Source organism: Rhinolophus sinicus, chromosome 18, assembly GCF_057876585.1.
Source record: "Rhinolophus sinicus isolate RSI-liver-muscle chromosome 18, RSI-T2T, whole genome shotgun sequence".
Lineage (NCBI taxonomy): Eukaryota > Metazoa > Chordata > Mammalia > Chiroptera > Rhinolophidae > Rhinolophus > Rhinolophus sinicus.
The window spans coordinates 28,774,136-28,797,455 of NC_142518.1; the positions used below are offsets into that span (position 1 = coordinate 28,774,136).

General features: G+C 41.4%; 1 protein-coding gene across 2 annotated transcripts in view; it reads right to left on the bottom strand.

Moving 5' to 3' along the window:
* Positions 1 to 3,962: 3,962 nt before the first annotated feature.
* SRPX (sushi repeat containing protein X-linked) overlaps positions 3,963 to 23,320 on the bottom strand; it is an 86,787-nt gene continuing 67,429 nt past the window's right edge. The window contains exons 6-10 of one of the 2 annotated variants that reach the window (XM_019747837.3): positions 21,576 to 21,697; positions 20,654 to 20,833; positions 18,993 to 19,126; positions 16,172 to 16,293; positions 3,963 to 4,522 (exon numbers count right to left, since the gene is read on the bottom strand). In XM_019747837.3, the coding sequence (XP_019603396.2) occupies positions 4,339 to 4,522; positions 16,172 to 16,293; positions 18,993 to 19,126; positions 20,654 to 20,833; positions 21,576 to 21,697 (742 nt within the window). In that variant the 3' untranslated portion in view covers positions 3,963 to 4,338. The remainder of the gene's footprint in view (positions 4,523 to 16,171; positions 16,294 to 18,992; positions 19,127 to 20,653; positions 20,834 to 21,575; positions 21,698 to 23,320) is intronic. The other variant, XM_019747838.3, reaches the window with a different exon arrangement.

The following is a 23,320-nucleotide window of genomic DNA, read 5'->3' on the forward strand; positions in this document are numbered from 1 at the left end:
TTACACAATCCACTTTCTAAATACCATAGTCAACTCCCTCAACCTTGTCCTGCCACCACACCTTTACCACAACCCAACTGTAGCTGCAATGGATTCTGGGAAATGTAGTTTGTAAGCCTCTTATCATCTGCATGCTACAAAGGGTTGAATACATGTTGAGCAAATCTATCTGTATTATCTACCACACTGTGCCTGTTTTGCCCTAAAGATTGTTGAATGATGCTCTAATATAAAAGATTTTAGATGCTGTGGAGGCCAGCCTTGAAATTGGCCCCCAGCGATCCTTACCTCTTGCTATCCATGCCCTTGTATACTTTCCTCCCACGTTGAATAGGGCTGATCTGTGTGACCAATAGGACACTGTGGAAGTAACTATGTCTTCTGAGGCAAGGTCATAAAAGATTTTGTCACTGCCACTTTGCTTTCTTGGACTACTTCCACTGGAAGAAGCCAACCACCATGTTATGAGAACACTCATGCAACTCTAGAGCGGCCCAAGTGGGTATGAACAGAAGCCTCTTCCGACAAACTTACCAAGCTGCCAGGCATGTGAGTGAGAGCCACCTTCGAAGTGGATGCTCCAGCCCCAGTCAAGCCTTCAGATGACTGCAGCTGCGGACATCTGACTGCAACCTCATGAGACGACAAGCCGTAATTGGTCAGCTAAGCTACTCCCAAATCCCTGACCCACAGACATTGTGAGAGATAATGTCTTTCTTGTTGTTTTAGGCCACTAGGTTTTGGGATAATTTTTAATGCATGAATGGATGCTAATGGTTACCCACATCTTGGACATTAACCGTTTCTTCAGTCTGCTTTGGATGATGTCACTGCTTTTTTGCTCCATTTCCCACCCCATTCGTGTAAGCTCAAGCCCAAAGCTGAGGGCTTGTAGAGCTGAAATCTGCAGTTCTCTGGTAATGGCCTGGATTCCTCCACCTTCTGGCTCAGCCTTCACTAGCCTGCTAATGGTCAAGCAGCTCCTATTTGACCAGCCTTCTCCAGACAACTCTATCTGGACAAAAACAAAACAACTTCCTGAAGGCATGGAGAGTGACCAAAAAGCTGGCAGATCCTGGAGGGTGGCCATCACTTGTAAGAGGGCAAATACACTAGGTAAGTCATCAGGAATTTTTTGTTTTTTGCATAAGGGCAGGTTGCAGTACGCACAATGCTGGAGTTGGGGGAGGCTTACATGAAGATAGTCTTATTGGGTTGAAGCACCAGAGGAGAGGGTAGGGGCAATCATAGCAGAACAGACAGCCCAGAGTTAAATCCTCCCTTCTGTTAACTCAGGGCTTATTTTTTTCTTTTTCTAGTTCCCTAAGGTGTCAAGTTAGGTTGTTTATGTGACATCTAATTTCCTAATATATTCATTTATTGCTATACACTTTCCTCTCAGAAATGCTTTTACTGCATCCCACATGATTTGATATGTTGTAGTTCCATTTTCATTTGTTTGGTGATTTTTAAAATTTTCATTTTGATGTTTTTCTTTGATCCAGTGGTTGTTTAGTTTCCACATATGTGTGGATCCTTTCACTTTCCTCTTATTGATTTCTAGTTTTATACCATTGTGGTCAGAAAAGATAGTTGGTATGATTTCAGTCTTCTTAAATTTGCTCAGATTTGTTTTGTGTCCTGTCAGATGATCTATCCAGGAGGATATTCTATGCGCATTTGTGAAGAATGTGTATTCTGCTTTGGGATAGAATCTTCTATATATGTCAAGTCCATTTTCTCTAAAGTATGGTTCAAATCTAATGTTTCTATATTGATTTACTCTCTGGATGATATATCTATTGCTGATAGTGGGGTATTGAAGTCCCTAGTATTATTGTAATGTCACTTGTTCCCTTAAGATATGTTAGTATTTGCTTGATATATTTTGGTATTCACATGTTATGACCAAATATATTTGATTGTCATAGCTTTCTTGACCTATTGACTCCTTTATATCATCTTTTTCTCGTTACTAATTTTGACTTAAAGTCTATTTTGTCTAAGTATAGCCAAGCCTACTTTCTTTTGGTTTCTGCTTGTTTGGAATATCTTCCATCCTTTCACTTTGAGCCTACGTGTGTGTTTAGAGCTGATGATTCTTCAATAGCTACCATATAGTTAGGTACCTATTTTTGTTTTGTTGTTTTTTTTAATCCAGCCAGCCACTCTGTGCCTTTTGAGTGATGAGTTTAATTCATTTACATTTAACATGATTGTTGATATGTAAAGATTGACTGCCACTTTACCCTTTGCCCTTCTGCATATTTTGTCTCTCCAGTTTCTTTTCCCATCTTTCTATATACCTTTGTAAGTTGGTTTTACATGGTAATTTGCTCATTCTCCTCTTTTATGTTTTCTATCTCTGCTATATATTTGCTTTGTGGTTACCATGTTTACATAATATATTTCATAAGATATAATAGTCCTTTTTCTGCTGATAGCAATTTATCTTCATTTGCCTATAAAGATTCCATCATTTTACTCCTTTTATATTTGTGTCACAAATTATCTCTCTATGCTATGATTTGTTTACCAAATTGTAGTAGCTGTAGTTATGTTTTTTAACTTTTAAGTGTGTTTTTCCAGGACCCATCAGCTCCAAGTCAAGTAATTGTTTCAATCTAGTTGTGTAGGGCGCAGCTCAGTGGCCCATGTGGGGATCGAACCGGCAACCTTGTTAAGAGAACTGCACTCTAATCAACTGAGCTAACTGGCAGCCCAGCTGTAGTTACTTTTAATGCTCTTTTCCTTTAACCTTTATGCTATAATTGTTTTACTACTCTAAAATGAAGTTACAGTTTTCTAATTCTATTTATCACCTTAATCGGGGTATTGTGTACTTTCCTCTTTTCTTTTCAGCTTGAAGAGCTCCTTTAAATATTTTTGGCAAGGCAGGTGTAGTGGTGGTGAACTCCCTTAGCTTTTGTCTTGGAAAGCCTTTATTTCCCCATATCTGAAGGATAACTTTGCCAGATAGAATATTCTTGGCTGGCAATTTCCTCTTTTAATACTTTGAATATGTCATTCCACTCTCTCCTGGCTTGCAGAGTTTCTTCTGAGAAATCTGATAGCCTAATTGGAGGGCAGGGTAGAGGGATGTTCCTTTATAGTTGTCTTGTTTTCACTGGCTGCCTCTAAAATTATTTATCCTTGACTTTTGACAACTTTATCACAATGCGTCTTAGAGAAGGTGTTTTTGCATTGAGATAATAAGGTGTTTTATTAGCTACATGGACTGTAGATCCAGTTACTTCCCCAGATTTGGGAATATTCTTTGTCTTTGGGTTTGGTTGCTGGAGATTGGCATTTTCTTATTTTAATACTACATTATCATGATTTTTCATAGTCTTTGATATAATGTGCCTCTGTTGCCACATTTGAAGTAGCGAATACCTTTCTTATTTAGATAAAGCTTTATTTACTTTGATTCTAACACTTCAACCGGTTAGTACTTAGCCTTTCTTCTGTTTTCCAGAATGTGGTACTATAGCAAAAGTTCTTGGTTTCTCTTATGGGAGTTGACTCATCCTGAAGGCTGGGAAAGTGCACATAACAAAGCTGGTGTGGAAAAGAAAAAAAATAAGTGGCACTGGAGTTGGGGGAGGTGTGCGCACACTTAGGGCTTTGGGTTTACGCATGGCCTGTTAGGGTGGAGGGTGTGTCCCAGGGGTCTGTGGGTGGGTCTCGTGCTGGAATCCTGGGGCAGACAGCAGGAAAAGCATGCCTTCAGCTCTGTCTGCCTTCTTCCTTTCCCTCTTCCCAGTCAGGGAAGTCTCTCTTCACAAATCTGGGGTGCTGAAGAGCAAAGGGACCATCCAGCAGCAGCCCAAGTCGCCTGGCAGAATTTCACTTTCCACCTCCTCTGCCAAAGAGGTCACTGCTGCATCTGGTGCTACTGCCATTTTTTCCATTGACCACACTAAGTATGGCTGGTGCTTGAAAAAATGAGTTTTAATAAATTTGCTCCAAAATATTTTATTAGTGAAAGTTTTATGTAAAAAAAAAGAAACAAAACAAGATTGAAGAAAGTTACCTGTCACATTGAATAACATATTGAAAGCATGTATATGGTTGTGGTTTCTAATTCCTCTACAAATTTAACCAGCCATCATGGAGTAAAGAGTTAGAAATAGTAAATGTAGTCATGTTTTTTTGGAACACTTCAAAGGACAAAAAGCACCATGCTAATTTTTAAGTTCAAAGAAAGGTCATAATAAAATAGACTTTAAAAATTACAAATAAAAATCTGTACATCAAGGATATTTTTAAGGCCTTTCTGTGTGCATAGCACTATGTAGAAAGAGAAGAGGGACTGCAGAGAGAGGGACGATCACATCAGATGTTACACGCCTGGCCCATTTCAGCTTGTAGGACCATCTCCTCTTTCCTCAAAGGGAACGTGTCAATCAGGTTGAAGAGGGCCACAGGTGTCACCAGGGAGACATAGCGCTCCTTGTCCATGCCATGCTTATCTACTAGCACCATGCTGAAGGAATAGAGTGGGATCCGCAGCAACAACCTAGGGCGGAAAAGAAGAATATGTCAAACCGGACTCCCAAGGTGCTGCTGGACTAACCAGAGCCCTACAGTGCCACTGTGTGCAGAGAAAAGCTGTCCTCTGTGTCCCTCTGTATCTCCCACTTTGCCACTGGGCCAGTTTCTATGTCTCTCACTCTGCGTCTATGCTTTCTGGCTCCCTCCTTGTGTCTCTGTGTGTCTGTGCTGGTCTGTGTCAATCTCTCTGTCCTCTCTATCTTCATCCTCATCTTTATCTCCATGTCTGTCTCCATTTTTTTCCCTCCTCTTTCTTCCCCCTCCCTCTCCTTGTCTCATATTTCTCTCTGTGTATGTCTTATTCTCTGTCTCTCGCTCTGTCAGATATGCTCTTTGTGACTTTCCCTTTGTCTCTTCTGCTCTGTGTGTCTGCTCTCTGTCTGCATCTCATCTTTCTGTATGTCAGTATCTCTCTGGTTCTTTCCCTGCCATCCATCTGTCTCGGTCTCTCATTTTTCAGCTTGTATCATCGTTGCACCACACCCCCGCCTTTCTCCAGTTGGCAGGCCCATGTCCACAATCTCCCTCTGCCTCTCTCCAGCTCACTGCTGTCTTCCATAAAGGGCTGTTTTCTGGCTCCCTAATATTTACTGCTACCAGGGGACATTTCTACACCGCCAGGCACTAGTGGCTAGCAACACCCTCTCATCCCAAAGGACTGTAAGCAAAGGAGATGGAGTTCTGAAACAGAAGTAACCAAGCTCAGTCTTTCTATGAAAGTGGCCTATTAGCTTATCATAGCTGCAGCCTGAGGGGCGGGATTCTAATTAAACAAACAGGTAAGGGCTGACTGTAAACCTTCCAGAGAACTCTGAAAGCAGGCTATCTCTATACTTGCCCTCTGCCACACTCCACAGCAAACAGCATCTATCAGAGGGAATCTCTTATACATAATTGCTGCCCCGGGTTTTACACTGGTGCCTTGTTTTTTGAGGCTGCCACCCAAGGGACACCTCAATTGCCTGGCTCAGATGGTCATGGGGACTTGTGTTCCTGGTCCCACAGGACTGTAACAATCTGAGAGACAGTTGTCAGCAGGCTGCGGCCACCAATGTACTGCACAGACAGCAGGCTGAAACAGACCCCCAGTCTGTCTGTAAAAGAGCCATATATGCTTGTCCTGGAGCTTCATCCACAGAGCCAGGCTTTAGGTTTGAGGCATATTTAGGAACCCATGTAGGAATTTTCAGGGAATGTAGGCCAGGGGATGCCATCTTTGCCTTCTCCCTCTGCTTCATACAGCTCACCAGTATCTCCTAAAAGGGACCTTATCCACTTGCCTGAGGGCCTCAGTTTTCCGACTGCCAGCCAAGGGACACCTCCAGATCACCTGGCTCTGGTGGCCAACAGAGTTTACATTTGTAGTCTCACAGGATTGTATATATTTGCATATTTGAAAAACTGCTGACTGAGGGTCTGGCTGCCAGTCAGCCTGAATGTAGGGGCTGTGATCCTCCCCTTTGGAACACTGGCAGGCCTTGGCACACCCTCAAATACTGGGAGCTATCAAAAATAAAATAGCCTGCTTAGGCAATCAAAACAATTTCAGCAACAACCAAGAGCTGGAGCAGGATTGACCGGTAAGTTTCATCTCCTACACAAGGCCACTACATCAAGACTGCAAGAGGTGGCTGTTTAATGCATAGAAACTAACATAGAGTCAAACAAAAGGAAGAAACAAATGAATTATTTTCCCAAAAAAGGAACAAGATAAATCCTCAGGAAAAAAGGCTTAATGAAACAGAGGTAAGTAATTTACCTGATAAAGAGATCAAATTAATGTTCATAAAGATATTCATTGAACTCAGGAGACGAAAGAACACAGTGAGAACTTCAACAAAACATGTAGAAACATAAGAGTACCAAACAGAACTCACAGAGCTGAAGAATACAATAACTGAACTGAAAACACTAGAGGGGCTCAACAGCAGACTAGGAAGCAAAAGAGGATCGGGTATCTTGAAGAAAGGGCAGAGGAACTCACCCAAAGAGAGCAGCAAAGGGAAAAACAATGAAAACAAGTGAAGAGAGCTTAAGGGAGTTATGGGATAATATCAAGCAGATTCACATCTGCATTGTAGGTATACCAGAAGGATAAGAGAGAATGAAAGGGGCAGAAAAATTATTTGAAGAAATAAAGGATAAAAACTTCCCTAACCTGCAGAAAGAAACAAACATCCCAATCAAGAAGCCCAGAGAGTTCCCAATATGAGGAACCCAAAAAGACCCACACCAAGACACCTTATAACTGAAAAGTCAAGTTAAAGACAAGGAGAGAAACTTAAAAGCACCAAAAGAAAAATAACTTGTGAGGTAAAAGGGAACCTCCATAAAACTATGAGCAGATTTTTCAGCCAAAAATTTGCAGGCCAAGGGAGTGGCACAATATATTCAAAAAGTGATGAAATAAATAAAAAAAATTTTAAAAGCCCAAGCAAAAAGCTTCCAACTAACAATACTCTACTTGCCAAAGTTATGCAGAACTGAAGGGGAGAGAGAGTTTTCAAATCAGTAAAAGCTAAAGGAATTCAGCACCATAAATCAGCCTTACAAGAAATGTTATAGGGTCTTCTTTAAGCTGAAAAGAAAAGGTGCTAACTAGTAACAAGAAACCGTATGAAAGTATAAATCTCACTTCTAACAGTAAACATATAGTAAAGGTAGTGAATTAATCACTTATAAAACTAGTATGAGGTTTAAAAGAAAACTAGTAAAAATATACAATAATTAATGATTACACAAAATAAATTGTGATTCAAAAACAGAAAATGGAGGGGAGAGTGAAAATGTAGAGTGCATTCAAATTTAAGTTGTCAGGTTAAAGTAGGCCATTATAAATATAAGTTCTTTTATGTCAGCCTCATGGTAACCACATAGCAAAAACCTATACTACATACACAAAAGTTAATGAGAAAAGAATCTAAGCTTACCATTAAAGAAAGTCATCAAACCACAAAGGGACACAGCAAGCGAAGAACAGAGGAACAATAAAACAGCCACAAAACAATCAACAAAATGACAATAAGTACATACCTGTCAATAATTACTTTAAATATAAATGGACTAATTTTCTCAATCAAAAGACATAGAGTAGCTGAATGGATTTAAAAAAAGAAAAAACCCAGACCCATCTATAAGCTGCGTACAGATGTAAGGGCACACAGACTTAAAGTGAAGGGATGGAAAAAGATAGTCCATGCAAATGGAAACCAAAAGAGAGCTGGGGTAGCGATACTTATATCAAACAAAATAGACTTTAAAACAAAGATTGTATTAAGAGACAAAAGAGGGCATTATATAATGATAAATGGGTCAATTCAAAAATAAAATATATTTGTAAATAGTTATCCACCTATTTTTGCAACATAGGAGCATGCTAATATGTAAAGTAAATAGTAATAGACCTAAGTGGAGAAATAGACAGCGGTACAATAGTAGGGGACTTTAATACCCCACTTACATCAATGGATAGATGATTCAGACAGAAAATCAATAAGAAAACATCATTCTTAACACATTAGACCACATGGACTAAATATATACAAAATGTTCGTTCCAAATACAACAGATTCTTCTCAACTACACCTGGAGCATTTTCCAGGCTAGATCATGTTAGGCCACAAAACAAGTCTTAATACATTTGAAAGGTTGAAATCATATCAATCATCTCCAGTCACAATGGTATGACACTAGAAAACAATTAGAAGAAGAAAATTGGAAAATCCACAAATATATGGAGATTAAACAACATGGTACTGAACAACCAATGGGTCAACAAAGAACTCAAAATAGAAATTTAAAAATCTTTGAAATTAACTAAAATGTAAATGCAACATGCCAAAACTTATGGGAAGCAGCAAAACCATTTCTACAAGGGAAGTTCATGGTGATAAATGCCTGCCTCAAGAAACAAGAAAATCTCAAATAAACAATAACTGTACAGAGTGGAAATAAATTTAAAAAAAAACAGAAATTCCTAGAAACATACAACCTTCCAAGACTGAATCATGAAGAAATAAAAAAATATGAAAAAGCTGATTTTATTAGCAAGGTGAACGAATCAGTAATCAAAAAAACTCCCAAAGAAAAGTCCAGGACCAGATGACTTCACTGATGAATTCTACCAAACATTGTAAGAAGAATTAATACCACTCCTTTTCAAACTCTTCCAAAAATAGAAAAGGAGGAACACTTAAAAACTCATTTTACGAGGCCAGCATTATTACCCTGATACCAAAACCTGACAAGGACACCACAATGAATAGAAAATCACGGCCCAATATCCCTGATGAAAATAGATGCAAAAATACTCAACAAAATATTAGCAAACCAAATTAATCATTAAAAGGATCATACACCATAATCCAGTCGAATTTATTCCAGGGATGAGAGGATAGTTAAACATCTGCAAATCAACTGACACCATATACCACGTTAATAAAATAAAGAATAAAAACCCAAAGATCAACTCAATAGATGCAGAAAAAACACTTCACAAAATTTATCATCCATTTATGATAAAAACTCTCAACAAAGTGGGTATAGAGGGAGTGTACCTCAATATAATAAAGGCCATATATGAGAAGCCCACAGCTAACATCGTACACCTCCCACTTTTCCCTGAAGATCAGGAAGAAGATAAAGATGCCCACTCTCCCCCACTTTTATTCAACATAGTACTGGAAATTCTAGAAAGAGCATTTAGGCAAAAAAGAAAATAAAAGGAATCCAAATTGGAAAGGAAGAGTAAAACTGTCACCATTTGCTTGACATTACATATATAAAACTGTAATGACTTTGCCCCCCCCCAAAAAAAAAGTGAATTCAGTAGTGTTACAGGATACAAAATCAATATACAGAAGTCTGTTGCATTTGTATACACTAATAACTAAGTATTAGAGAGAGAAATTAAGAAGACAATCCAAGGGGTGGGTGGCCAGTTAGCTCAGTTGGTTAGAGCGTGGTACTGATATCACCAAGGTTGCTGGTTCAATCCCTGCATGGGCCACTGTGAGCTGTGCCCTCCTTAAAAAAAGAAAGAAAGAAAACAATCCAGTAGCATAGGAGACAGAGACAAGATGGCAGACTATGTAAATCTTGAACTCACCTCCTCCCACAAACATACCAAAATCACAACGAAATTATAGAACAACCATCACTGAAAACCACCTAAAGACTGGATAAACAGAATTCGTATAACTAAGGATATAAAGAAGAAGCCACATTGAGATAGGTAGGAGGGACAGACATGTGGTCCAAGCAGGTCCCCCACCCGTGGTGTGGTGATTAATAAACACGAGGGATATTTTGGCTGTGGAGGTCCCCACTGAGGAGCCCTACACTGGACTCCCCAGCCCAGATCACCAGTGCTGGGAAGAGTCCCCATAATATTTGGCTTTGAAAACTAGTGAGGATTGCACCCCAGAGAGCCAAAGGGCTGTCGGAGTCTAAGACATGCTGCTATTAAAGGGCCAGTGCAGAAACACACACTCTAAGCTCCAGTGCAGAAAGAGCATCTCAAAAAGGGACAGGAATATACTGGAAAGAACAAAATAGACTAACATTAGGACAAGGGCAGGAGGGGGAGGGATGGGAGCAACTCTCAGGACAGAAGCATCGGCAGGTGCCATTGTTTCTTTGTGGATCTCTCCTCCCACTCAGACAGGCAGCAAATCTATGCTCTCTTTAACCTGGCTAACAACATTCTCTCTATCCTGGTGATTCCCAGAGGCTCTACCCCACCCAACTTAGTCCCTGACCAAGTTTCTTCCAGTAGTTCCTCCACACAATTGCCTGCTCAGCTCTTGCTGCAAACTTTCCAGCAAATCAGCAAACCCCACTCGAGTGGTGGCTGCCCCTGGCCTCAGCTGCAGTTCTCTCAAAAGTCCTCAAGCCCCTCACAAGCAGCATCCAGCCTCAGTTTGCATCATAGTGGCTACCAAAGGGTGCCAAGCCTGGTACAAGTGGCGGTTGGACTCAGCTCACATCATAACCTCCCACAAGTGCCCATAAGCCCAGCACAAGTGGCAACCAAATGCAGATCACTTCATAGCTTCTACCAAGCAGCCCCAAAACTGGCACAGGCAGCAGCTAACCAGGGCCTGCACCAGAGACCCTCACAAGTCTCCAGACCCAACACAACAGGTAGCCAGCTTCAAACTGCAGTAGAGTCCCACCCAACTAGCGATATAACTGACACACCTGAAGGGTAGCCTCAGCTGGCACAGGAGACTACCCAACTACAACAAGAAGGCAGGCCCAACTACAACAAGAAGGCAGGCACAACCTGCACAGGGGACACCCCTGGAGCACCTGGTTCAGGTGACCATGGAGACTGCACCATTGGGCTCCACAGGATACCGTCTATCTAAGGCTACTCCTTTAAGACCTGGAAACATAGTAGATCTACCTAACACATAGAAACAGACACAGAGAGTCAGCCAAAAGGAGACAAACATGTCCCAAATGAAAGAACAGGATAAAACTACAGAAAATAAAGGAATTAAATATAACAGAGACAAACAACCTACCAGATAAAGAATTCAAAAAACTGGCTATAAGGATGCTCAATGAACGTGGGAGAACAGATGAACTCAGTGAGAACCTCAACAAAGAGATAGAAAACAAAGAAAACAAAATAAAGATAGTGGCCCCCTCTCTTATATGCAAAAACTAACTCAAAATGGATTAAAGACTTGAACATAAGACCTGAAACCGTAAAACCCAGAAGAAATCATAGGGGATAAGCTCTTTGACATTGGTTTTGACAATGATTTTTTTGGACGTGACACCAAAAGCAAAGGTAGGAAAAGTTAATAAGTGGAACTGCATCCAACTAAAAAGCTTCTGGGGTGGGTGTTTAGCTCAGTTCATTAGAGCGTGGTGTTCATAACACCAAGGTTGCTGGTTCAATCCCCACATGGGCCACTGTGAGCTGTGCCCTCCTTAAAAAAATAAATAAATAAAAATGAAATAAATAAATAAAATAAAAAGCTTCTGCATAGCAAATGAAGTCATCAACAAAATGAATGGCAAACTATAGAATGTGAGAATATATTTGCAAATCATATACCTGATAAGGGTTAATATTTAAAATACATTCATACTACTCAATAGCAAAACAAAAACATAAAACAAAAAACCCAAACAATCTGATTTAAAAATGGGCAGAGGAACTGAATAGACATTTTTCCAAAGAAGACATACAGATGGCCAACAGGTACATGAAAGGTGCTCAACATCATTAATCATGAGGAAAATGTAAATCAAAACCACAATGAGATATCACCTCCAACCTGTCAGAATGACTAAGATCTGAAAGACAAGAAATGACAAGTGTTGGTGAGGATGCAGAGAAAAGGGAACCCTTGTACATTGTTCCTGGGAATGTAAAGTGGTGTGGCTATGATGGAAACAGTATAGAGGTTCCTCAGAAAATTACCGTATTTTGCAATGTATAATGTGCACTTTTTGCCCAAATTTGTGAAGGAAAAATAAGGATGTGTATTATACATGGGTAGTACTAATTCCATATCTATATAAATGTTTTTAATTATGTTATTTGTGCTTATGAATTAAAAGTGTAATTCTAGAAATCAATAATAATATCCATATGTAAAATACCTTGGAATACGATAATCAGTTTTGTTGAACTTATGACGATATTGCAACAACAAAGAGTTTTTGGCCTTTGATGATGCGTAAATATCGTAAATTTGTTACTGGTACATAAAATTTCTTGTACTTTGTATCTGTTCTTGTGTTTTGTAATTATTTGTTACATAAAATTTCTTGTACCATAATATGTTAAAAAATAAATGCTAAAATTCCTTTGTAATACAGAAAACAAGTACCTAAATGTAACAAAAATTCGAATAAAAAAATCAACTTTCCCTGAAAGTGAGGGCCCGAAACATGGGTGTGCATTATACACAGCAAAATATGGTAACAGAACTAGCATATGGTCAAGCAAATCCACTTCTGGGTATTATCTGAAGAAAATAAAACATTAAATTGAAAAGTTACATGTACTCCCATATTCATTGTAGCATTACTTACGATAGCTAAGATATGGAGACAGCCTATGCAGTTGTCAGTGGATAACTGGGTAAAGAAAATGGTTTACACATACACACACACACACACTGGAAAAGTCTTTTTTTTTTTAATTTATTGGGGTGACAATTGGAATATTCTAAAGCTATAATAAGGAATCAAATATTGCCATTTGTGACAACATGGATAGACCCTGAGGGCATTATGCTAAGTGAAATAAATAAGAGAATGACAAACACCATATGATCTTATATGTGGAATCTAAGAACAAAACAAAAACAAAAAAACAAGCTCATAGATTCAGATAACAGATTGGAGGATTGGGGAGGTGGTCAAAATGTGTGAAGGGACCGAAAAAGTATAAACCTCTTGTTATAAAATAAATAGGCCATGGGTATGTAATGTATAGTATGGAAATTATAGTTTAAAAAGTGTATTTCATATTTAAAATTGCTAAGAGAGCAAATCTTAAAAGGTCTCATTACAAGAAAAAAAAGTTTGCAACTATGCATGGTGACAGATGTTAAATAGACTTATCGTGATTTCACAATACAGAGGGTGCCAAAAAACTGTATACACATTTTAAGAAAGGAAAAAAACTATTAAAATTATAATACTCAATATATACCAATAACAACAGATGAATCCAAGTCACATTTGACTTCTGCAATTAAAAGAGGTGCTCAAAGTGGTTACCATCAGCATCCAGACTCTGGTTTTTTTTTAAGGAGGGCGCAGCTCACAGTGGCCCATGCGGGGATTGAACTGGCAACCTTGGTGTTATCAGCACCATGCTCTAACCAACTGAGCTAATGGTTCACCCCCAGCGTCCAAACACTTCTGACTACAGCAAACTACTGCTTGAGCAACGTTGACCAAAGTGTCCACTTGTATTCATTTTCTGTCACCCCCGGTATATGCATATATTGAATAATTATGTTGTTCACCTAAAACTAATAATGTTGTATGTCGATTATACCTTAAAATATAATATGGGTATACAAATTATAGCCTTCTTGGTCCCTATCATCCTTGAGATTGCTGGAAAATTATTCTAGGGAGTATGAATTAGCCCATTCGTCCAGATCTACAAGAAATGAGAGCAAGAAAGCAGATAGGTGCTAACCTTGCAAAACCAGGCACCCAGTCTTTCCTTTCTGAAGCTGCCCTTCAACAATTTTATCATGGCTTCAGTGCTATTTGGAAGTAGTATTCCAACAAGACAAGAGAATTTTTAGATCATCCAGGCATTCTGCTTCTCCTCTTTCATGCTTCCCATCCTTTGCCTAAAGTGACTCTTTTCTTCTGCGCTAGACTCTAGGTGGAATTCAAAGGGAACTCTGCCAAGTTGCAGTGATTGGTCTGATAAAGGGGACATGAAGTCTGGCACAGACTAATTAGGCAACGCATATGAGGGATCGTCTCTGCATGGCATTTTCCTGGACTATCTTGTACACAATAATGACTGAGCCTCATTTTACAGGCTGCTGTGCAAAATTTCCATTTCAAAACTGAAGTCTTTGGTAAAGCACTAGGCCAGTGGTTCTCACAGTGTGGTTCCCAGGCCAGCAGCAGCAGCAACACCTGGGAATGTACTAGAAATGGAAATTCTCAGGCCCCATCCTAGACCTACTGAATCAAAAACTCTGGGCAGGGGGTGCGGGGGGTGGGGAAGCAATATGTGTTTAAACAGCACTGCAGGGAATTCTGATGCAGGCTGAACTTTGATAACCACTGCATAATTCATTTATGTAGCTTATTTGTTTAAACCATCCTCAGTTTGCAGAGATCTATAGTAGCCCCAACATACACAACCTGAATAACAGAATTTTTTCTTAAATCTTCAAATTTAAACTTTAAAATCTCATCAAGATTTTATAAAGATACTCTCTGTATTATGTATATCTGCAATTCAAAGAAAAACATTTAGCGAATTCAGCTACGTTTTTTTTTTTTTAAATCATTGACATTGGGTATGAGCAGGTAGTTCCAAATAAGCAAGAGCTTCATAAAACCTACTTTGAGAATTTGCATTATAAGTTTTCAGGTGTCAACCTAATCCTCTCTTTTGAGTTTTGTGGTCTTCAACTTAAGGTTTTAGAATTGTAAATACACTCAAAGGTTACTACCACCCCTGGAAATAGTAATGCAGTTTCAATTTAGAGTCATTTACTCCATTTACTTAGCACCAGTATGGTGCCAGGACTGTGCTAGAAACAGATACCGAATGTTGAAAAGATCTGGTACTGACCAAGAGTGTTCTACTCTAGGGAGGTGCTAGATGCAAATGCAACAGGACAAAACAAAAATGAAAGTTTACGAGTATACCCAGCTTTCTCCCTCCTTCAGCCAACTGAAGAGAACTCAGGCATCCTTTTTTTGTTTGTTTGTTCCCCATCCCTGATCCACTGAATTTTTGACTTTGGTATGGATGGGACAGATTCCTGTTAGGTGGAGAGAGGTATAAATCAAGCATGGAATGGGTCAAAAGACAGATGGAATGGAGGGAAATTAGAGAAAGAAGCTATTGTGTCAATCTATAGCATCGCTTGCTAAGGACACATTTCTATCACATAATCTCTCCAGGAATATCTGTGACCCTCTTTGAACATCTGTGATAAGGTTCACCAAGTCCTATTTCATTTCCTTCTTCCTGGGCATACAAAAAGACTGCATTTCCCAGCCTCCCTTGAAGTTCAGTCACAATCATGTGACAAGTTCTGGCCAATGGACTAGGAGAAAAAGCAATTTTATGTTTCCAAAGTGAAGCATAAAAGAGTGGTAGGGTTTGTTTTTACTCTCTCCCTCTTCCCCTTTAGAAGAAACCTGGAAGCTATGTGCTCTAGATATTGATGCTACAAGATGGTGGAACCACCATTAGCCTGGGACCCGGAGAGACTATGTAGAACAGAGATCTGCAACAGTGTGTGAAAGAAAAAAATGAGTGAGGAAGATTTGCAGGAATCTTGCTTTAGCCTGATTATGCTTTTCACAATGACCAAGAGATCCAAGTAAAAATTTGGGTTGTTCAGAAATTACCTTTTGGCTGTTGAATTCTGTTTCTTTAATGCACCATTACTCAGAGTCTGAACACCATGTTCTGGCTTTATAAGTGTTACCAAAATAAAATTGTTAAAATGGGGGTATTGACAAAAGTCCTGAAAGCATGGAGGAAAAAGAGGCCACATCTGGAAAGGCTAGTTGGATGCCTCCCCTCTTAATAAGACCAAGGATTACTTAAGTGCTTTTTGCAGCCTTTTCCTTCACCCACCCCACTCCCACGAAGTCGATGGGGGAGGGGGGGAGAAAGGGGAGGGGGAAAGAGAACAAAGACAAAGCGAAAACACTTGGAGGGAGAAAGAAGAGAACACTGGTAATTACCTAGTGCATGATATATTTGGACAAGCAGCAGCATGCCAATTAATATGGTTGTGATACTCTCAGAATAAAAGCAAGATGTTTACTTAGAATCAATACTGAACAGAAAGAAATCAGGGAACATGATCAGAAAAAAAGTACATGATAGGGGATAAAATTTAAGGACAGTACGTCCCCCTACCTGAGCTGCAGAGCTAGGGCTGGAGGCATAATTTTTGCTCCTATCCTGCCGATGAGGGTCGGGAACACGCCTACCAGCTCTACCACGGTAATGTGCCGAAGATCCAAGCTACATTGTGCTTGCTGAAAATAAACCAAAAGGGAGGTGAGAGAATGGCTGAAAAAAAGAATTTCATGTCAAACTACAGACTGATGGAAACAGCCCTGGTCTGTTTTGGAAAGTTTATTTGCCCACTGAACACTGTCCTGAACACAGTTCAGAAATTGGGATGAAACCAGTAGCTATAAAACCTTAGTACCTTCGGAGAGGAATCATTCACAAATGGCTTGGCAATAGATTTTGAAACCTAAGCAAAATGGTAGTCTCTGTCTTTACAGATGGGGTGAGACTTTGCATGAGCCAAATTTCCTAGAAAGTGTCCAAGTCCACCTCCAGAGGATTCTAAATTTGTCTTTACGAGGAGAGAAGAATATTTCCAGAGTCCTCTCATCTGCCCTTGTGTCCACCTTCCACATCCCCTGCAGTATGTTCCCCACACCCTAACGTGGCAGGGAAATGAGGATAAAAGATGCCAGTCCTCTGAGTGGGCCCTTGGCAAGATGCCTGGGAAAGTGGCCCACTGAGCCACGTGCCAGGAGTTCTCGGCAGGAGCGGCGATGGCACTAGGGAACAAAAAGTAACAAGGCAAATCTGCCTAAATGGGAAAGAAATTTGAAACTCTGAATTATTAGAACACCAATTTTTTTTGTTTCTACTACGATTTCACTGAAACATCCGTATAGGGGGATGACAGGTTGGTTTAAAAAAAAAAAGTTACCAAGGGTAAAAATACGCTTTATTATTCTAACTGAAACCCCTAAGTCAATCAAACCTTCCCTTGAAGGCTCTGGTTAAAATGCAAATATAAATATATTGAGTTAGGGGAAGTCACTTACAAACACCTTGATACGAAGTATCTTACCCAACTAGTTGATTGGTAATTTTGCTAGTACCCAAAAGTAACAGACCAGGGCAGGGGTCAGCCAACCTCTTCTTTGAAGGGCCAGATAGTAAATATGTTAGGCTTTGCGAGGCTGGATGGTCTCTGTCCTAACCACTTGTGCTACTGTGGTACAAAAGCAGCCATAGACAATGCACACATGAGCAAGTGTGGCTGTGTTCCAATAAAATCTTACCTACAAAAGCCAGAGTTTGCCAACATAGAGGAAACGCAAGTTGTTTGGCTTAAACGGTTTTCTATGGAATAAGATGAAGTCACGAAATGTATAATCGTGGAAGATAGCCTGTAAGCAAAGCCAATTGCCCACACAATGCAGTGGCGTGAGCCTGTGTTACCTGAAGAGCAAGTCCCCTAGCTGGGACAAGGGGATACAAGGATGGAGGTAAGGTGGCAAGGATTGGGGATAAGGACACAGTGAATTGGGTTCCTATTGAAGGAGCCTGAAAAATTTTGTATGGTTGTTCAGAGTTCATGAGAAGTCCTTCAAGTACATGGGGAGAATGAAAAAAGGCTTATTATTCATTGTATTAATGCTGAAATGAGAAGTAAAATTGTAGTCTTTGATTAAACCATGATTGTTCTAAACTGTTCTATTCACTGTAATAAATGAAGTATTCGTCACAAAAAAGTGAAGCACCGTGTCCGTGACCCAGCACACATCCTGCCTCTTTAGCGTTCAGTCACATGGGCCACTCTTACTGCAAACCAGCTCCAGGACCAAAATCAAGCAAGTTCTAGTTTGAGTTTCCAGTTTTTATTTTTCAAAAGACACTGGTTGGGGGCGGCCATTTGGCTCAGTTGGTTAGAGCACAGTGCTCATAACACCATGGTCGCTGGTTCGATTCCCACATGGGCCAGTGAGCTGCACCCTCTACAGCTAAGATTGTGAACAACAGCTCTCCCTGGAGCTGGGCTGCCATGGGCTGCCGTGAGCTGCTGTGTGCTGCCAGGAGCGGCCAGCAGCCAGCATGAGCAGCCAGCAGCCAGCAGCCAGCGTAAAGGGCCGTAGGCTTCCACTGTGTGCTGCTGCCATGAGCGGCTGGCGGCCAGCGTGAGCTGCGGTGAGTGGCCAACCAACAACCGGGGACCAATTGCCTCAGCTGAGGGAAGTGCAAGGCTCATAATACCAGCATGGGCCAGGGAGCTGTGTCCTACACAACTAGACTGAGAAACAATGGCTTGAACTGGAGGGGGGGGGTGGGCGAAGAAGGAGGGCAAAAAAAACTTGAAGGTGCTTAGGAATCACTTGATTTAATTAAACTGTAGATTCTGATCCAGTAGGTCTGGAATAGGGCTTAAGAATTTGCATTTCTAAGGAGCTCTCAGCTGATGCTGATGCTGTAGGTTCAGAGACCCCTCTTTGAAAACCACTGTTCTAAAGAAGGTCATCACTCTCTGAGGTGCTCTGTGAGAGCTGGGGAAGTTCCCTGGGGCAGGATCTGGGGCCTAAGCGCCCCTGGACGCCCCTCGTCCCTTGAGCCAACCTTTTGGGCTAACAACTGGTGGATCACCTCCAGCCCAGGCATATCCTGGATGGGTTCAGCAAAGACAATTGTTGTTTGGCTGGGCCCAGACAGCGTTTCAATGAGGCTGATTAGTGAAGACAAACAAACCTCAATAATTGGAAAACAATTGGGTTAGCACTGGGGAGTTGATGTTAATCAGGTTATGCCCCAGTACCAGAAATGAACAATGTTAACTCCTGAAGCTCTCAGTAAATGGATTTAGACACTGAAGCCGGCCTTTTTTTTAACTGAATGACCAGGCCCTTCTTGCTGTTAGAGGTCCCCTTCCCACTTCGGCCCTGCCGCATGCACTCACCTGTAACATTCCCAGCTGCAGCCTGTAGAGGAGGTTTCGAGCTGTGGGTGTGGACACAATGAGGAGTCTCCGTTTCTCATAAAACTGATCCAGAAGTGCAGCTGCTGTTCTGACACCCACATTGACATTCATGGCTGTAAAGAGAAAGCGCCAGATGGGTCAGAAACGCTCTACTTGCTCTGGTTCAACATAGCCCGTGTTGACACACAGAACTGTATGTGTAAGAGGTGGACCCTGAGATAAAGATTCAATTGTAAGTAATTATTCAGGTGGTGGTCCCAAGCAGCACTGATAGAAGACTGGGGAAGTGTATTAGTTTCCCCTTGCTGCTGTCACAAAGCACCACAAACTGAGTGGCTTAACACCCGCCAACTTATTCTCTTCCAGTCCGGGAGGTCAGAAGTTTGAAATGGGTTTCACTGGGCTAGAGTCAAGGTGTTGGCAGGGCTGGGTTCCCCCCAGACGCTCTAGAGGACAATCTGTTTCCTTGCCTTTTGCAGTACCTAGAGGTCACTTTCATTCCTTGGGGCTCGTGGCCCTTCCTCCATCTTCAAAGCCAGCAGACTAACCCCTTCAAATCTCTCGTCTCTCTGACCTCTGCTTCCATCATCTTTTTCTCTGGCTCTGACAGCAGTTCTGCCTCCCTCTTATAAGAAGAACCCTTGTGATTACACTGGGCTCACCTGGCTAATCCAGGATACTCTCTCCACCTCAAAATCCTAATTATATCTGCAACATCCCTTTTGCCAAGGCAGGTAATATATTTACAGGTCTGAGGATTAGGATGTGGATATCTTGGGGGTGGGGGCATTATTCTCCCAACCTCAGAAGGTAAGATGGGGAAGGAAAGTGGTATGTTCTTTCTACTTTAATGTGTGAAATTGAAGAACCTCAGGCCTTTAGCTGATGGTGCATGTCTCTCTCTCTCTCTCTCTCTCACCTAACTCTGAATAGCTGGGATTAAAGGGAAAGCATAAAGATGAGAAAGGACCAGGAAATGAGACAAAAAGAGGAGTATATAAATAAGAGGATATGTCCAGAATTTTCTGGCTAGAAAATTTCATACTATTATCTCTACCCAGTCCAACTTTTGTTCCTCAGTAATAATAGCTGACATGCATTGAGGGCTTACCTTGGGCCAAGCACTGCTCTATTCCACTGCTCAATGGAACACCTAATTTAATCCCTACAGCTCAAGTCACAGGTATTATCTTCCGCATTTGACATAGGAGGCAAGACTCTGAATGCCCAAGGTCTGCGTGACTTTCAAGGCAGTGCTCCAAAGCAGGCATTATATTGCCTGGACACACACTATACTGGCTTTGTACAAAAGATCTTTACATTTGTAGAAGGGAGGAACAGGGTAACTAGGGAAGACCTTGCTGATTCATTATTTCGCTAAAGGCTGGTCCTGGGTTCCCACCTCCAGCTTCTTCCTTAGAGGACATGAAAGAGATCAGAAGATAGGCAGAAGCAAAGGAGGAGGGTGGTGAGATGAGCTGCAGCAGGGACCCAGGGACTATTTTCACACATCAGATGAAGAGGGATGACATTGAACCTTTCAAAGTGCATACAGTGAAACCCTTCCTCCCTGTGCTACAAACCAGAACCAAGGGGTCCTCAGGTTCTGCTGCTGGCTAGAGAGAGGGCTGCACACATACCTGCACAGGTGGGCTCCGTGCCAGACCAAGCCAGGTTGGATTGACATACTCGGGCAGGGCTACCCTGTAGCTCGTAGCCACCTATGCAGGAGAACTCACAGGTGGCTCCGTAATTATCACCGTCACTGGAGCACTTCATGTAACCATTCTCCGGGGCATTGAGTTTTCCGCAGCGTTTAACTGTAGGGACACAAGCCCAGGTGGGTCTCAGTGCTGAGCTCCCCTCCACAGAGTAACCAGGAGAAGTGAGGGCGCAGACGCAGCAGCTTTATACTCAGGGTTCTATATCAGTACATGAAATGAGTGAGGGGGCAGAGATGGCTATCTGGCCAGTGGGTGGGCCTTGGAATGGTCACTATTCATACCAGTGAGACCACTAAGATCAATTGGTTTAGCTCCCCATGTTTTATATGAGGTTGAACCCAGAAGAGTAAAGTTGTTTAATAATTAACTGCCCAAATCATGAAGCATGAAGTAAACCTTAAAAACACTTCTTTTTCAGGTAGAACAAATATTCTAGAACACCAACAACATGGTCTGGTGGCCCAAGCTGGGGGAGGGGGGAGGGCCCCACACACAGCTCCTAACCTCCTTTATAGAAGGATTTGCAGGCTTTACCTGGTCACCCAAGCCCAGGGATGGAAAAGTTGTCAATATTCTTCTAGGACAGTCAGGGTCGGGCTCATTTGAGACCAGCTTAGGGCTCTCTTGGACTCCGTAAGTAATATGCCAGCACTGAACCTCATCCAGATTTGTATTGTGAAATTCAGGCATTAAGATGACACACTTCCCCAGCCTCATCAGAGGTGAATCCAAGCTGGGAAGTGTCCATATGGCAGCGGGCACTCACAGAGGGTTCTGGCTTGAGGGCTTGTTTCCCTTTGCTCTTGGAGAGGGAAAAGCCAACAAGCAGTATTCTTACCTCTTACTTTAACTCGAAATTTGCAAGTGCCCTTGTTCTCCGCTCGGTCATAGACTGTGTATTGGATCTTGTGATCTCCTTCTGGAAAGTTCGAGCCTGGGGGGAGGCCTTTCAGAATAACACTTAAAGGGGAGGAACAGAAACAGTAAAGATGATCGTTAGAATCCTAATAACACTTAGGCCATTGTGGACTTAATGATCAACAATGATCACTGAGGGCATTTGTTGAGGACCAACTCTACCCAGGAAGCAGTGATAGGGGCAACCATTGGGCCAGTTTGACTACAACAAAGATTTCTTGAAGAATAGAATTTCCTGAGCTTTACTTTGTTTTGGAAGAGCAGTCTGAGAGCACAAAATGGAAGTCCCCAATTCCTGGGAAATTGAGATTCACTTTTCTTGCTGGAAGGTAGAACAGAAGATGGGGGAAGCTGAGAACCCAGGGCCCAAGTCTTCCTCCAATCCCACCTTTGTATCAGGAGGGACCTGAATTGCTTTGCTGTTGGGAAGATGAGGGAATTTTCTGTGATCATTTGAGTGTAGTCCAAGCAGTCATTGGCAATTTGTGCCTGCAAGGGGTGCTAGAACTTTCTTTTTCTATCTGGGCCAGTGGAGACCTTTCCTGAGCAAAAGGCAAGTTCACTGTGACTCCTAGGTGATCCTAATAATAATAACATTGTTATTGTTGCTGCTGCTGTTGTTGTTTGCACTTATATAAACTTTACATATGTCAGGCACGGTTCTAGGTATTTTATATATACTAGTTTATTTAATCCTCACAACAACCCTATGAGGCAGATATTCTCTCCACTTCACAGATGAGGAAATTGTGTTACCAAAAGTTAAGGAAGTCGCTGAAGATCACACGGCTAGGGTGTCTCCAGCATCTTTTTTCTTGCTTGTCTGATAAGAGCACCAAGAGGTACAGCATGATCAATTGCCAGGTTTTGTTTTTCAATAGAAAGATCATTTCTGTTCTCTCCACAGTTCTTAAGAATGATGAGAATTATTTGTTAATAACGGACATGTGAAGCTATCATTATCAACACTGAGGAGAACCTTACACATAAGTAGACAAGGTGGCTGTTTACAAGGTATGAAGTGAGGGGTTTTAGGAAAGTGCCAGAAATCCCACCATTAGAGACATGTCACTTTGGGCCTTAGATACTTTCAGGTCCTCAGGAAGCATGATTGAAATGTAGATAAAGCTGAGAGGAATCATACTTCCAATATGAGTGCTGCTAACATCTTGGAGACTATCTCATTTGTGATATGTAAATAACAGTCATACGGAATAAATAAGGGAACTCACAGGGAGCACTTGCCTCAGAGCTTGACACTAGAACCTTCTCTCTTAGAAGGGGATGATATAACAGTAGTTTACATGAGACATGGGGGATGGGGTCATAAGAAAAATGCCAGAGAAGCAAGGAGTCCAAGTGAGAGCTGAAAAGGGCACAAGACAAGCTTCTCTAAATGCCTTCTTCTGCAGAAGTGCGCTCCCCACACAGCATCCTGCTCCAAGCCTCTGCTGGCTCTAGGCTGTAGAACACGAGAAGCAAACAGCTGCTCCAAAGACGCTCCTTAAAAATGTTATATTTCTTTTTTTTTCCCCTTTTTTTTAATTAAATTTATTGGGGTGACAATTGTTAGTAAAATTACATAGATTTCAGGTGTACAATTCTGTATTACATCATCTATAAATCCCATTGTGTGTTCATCACCCAGAGTCAGTTCTCCTTCCA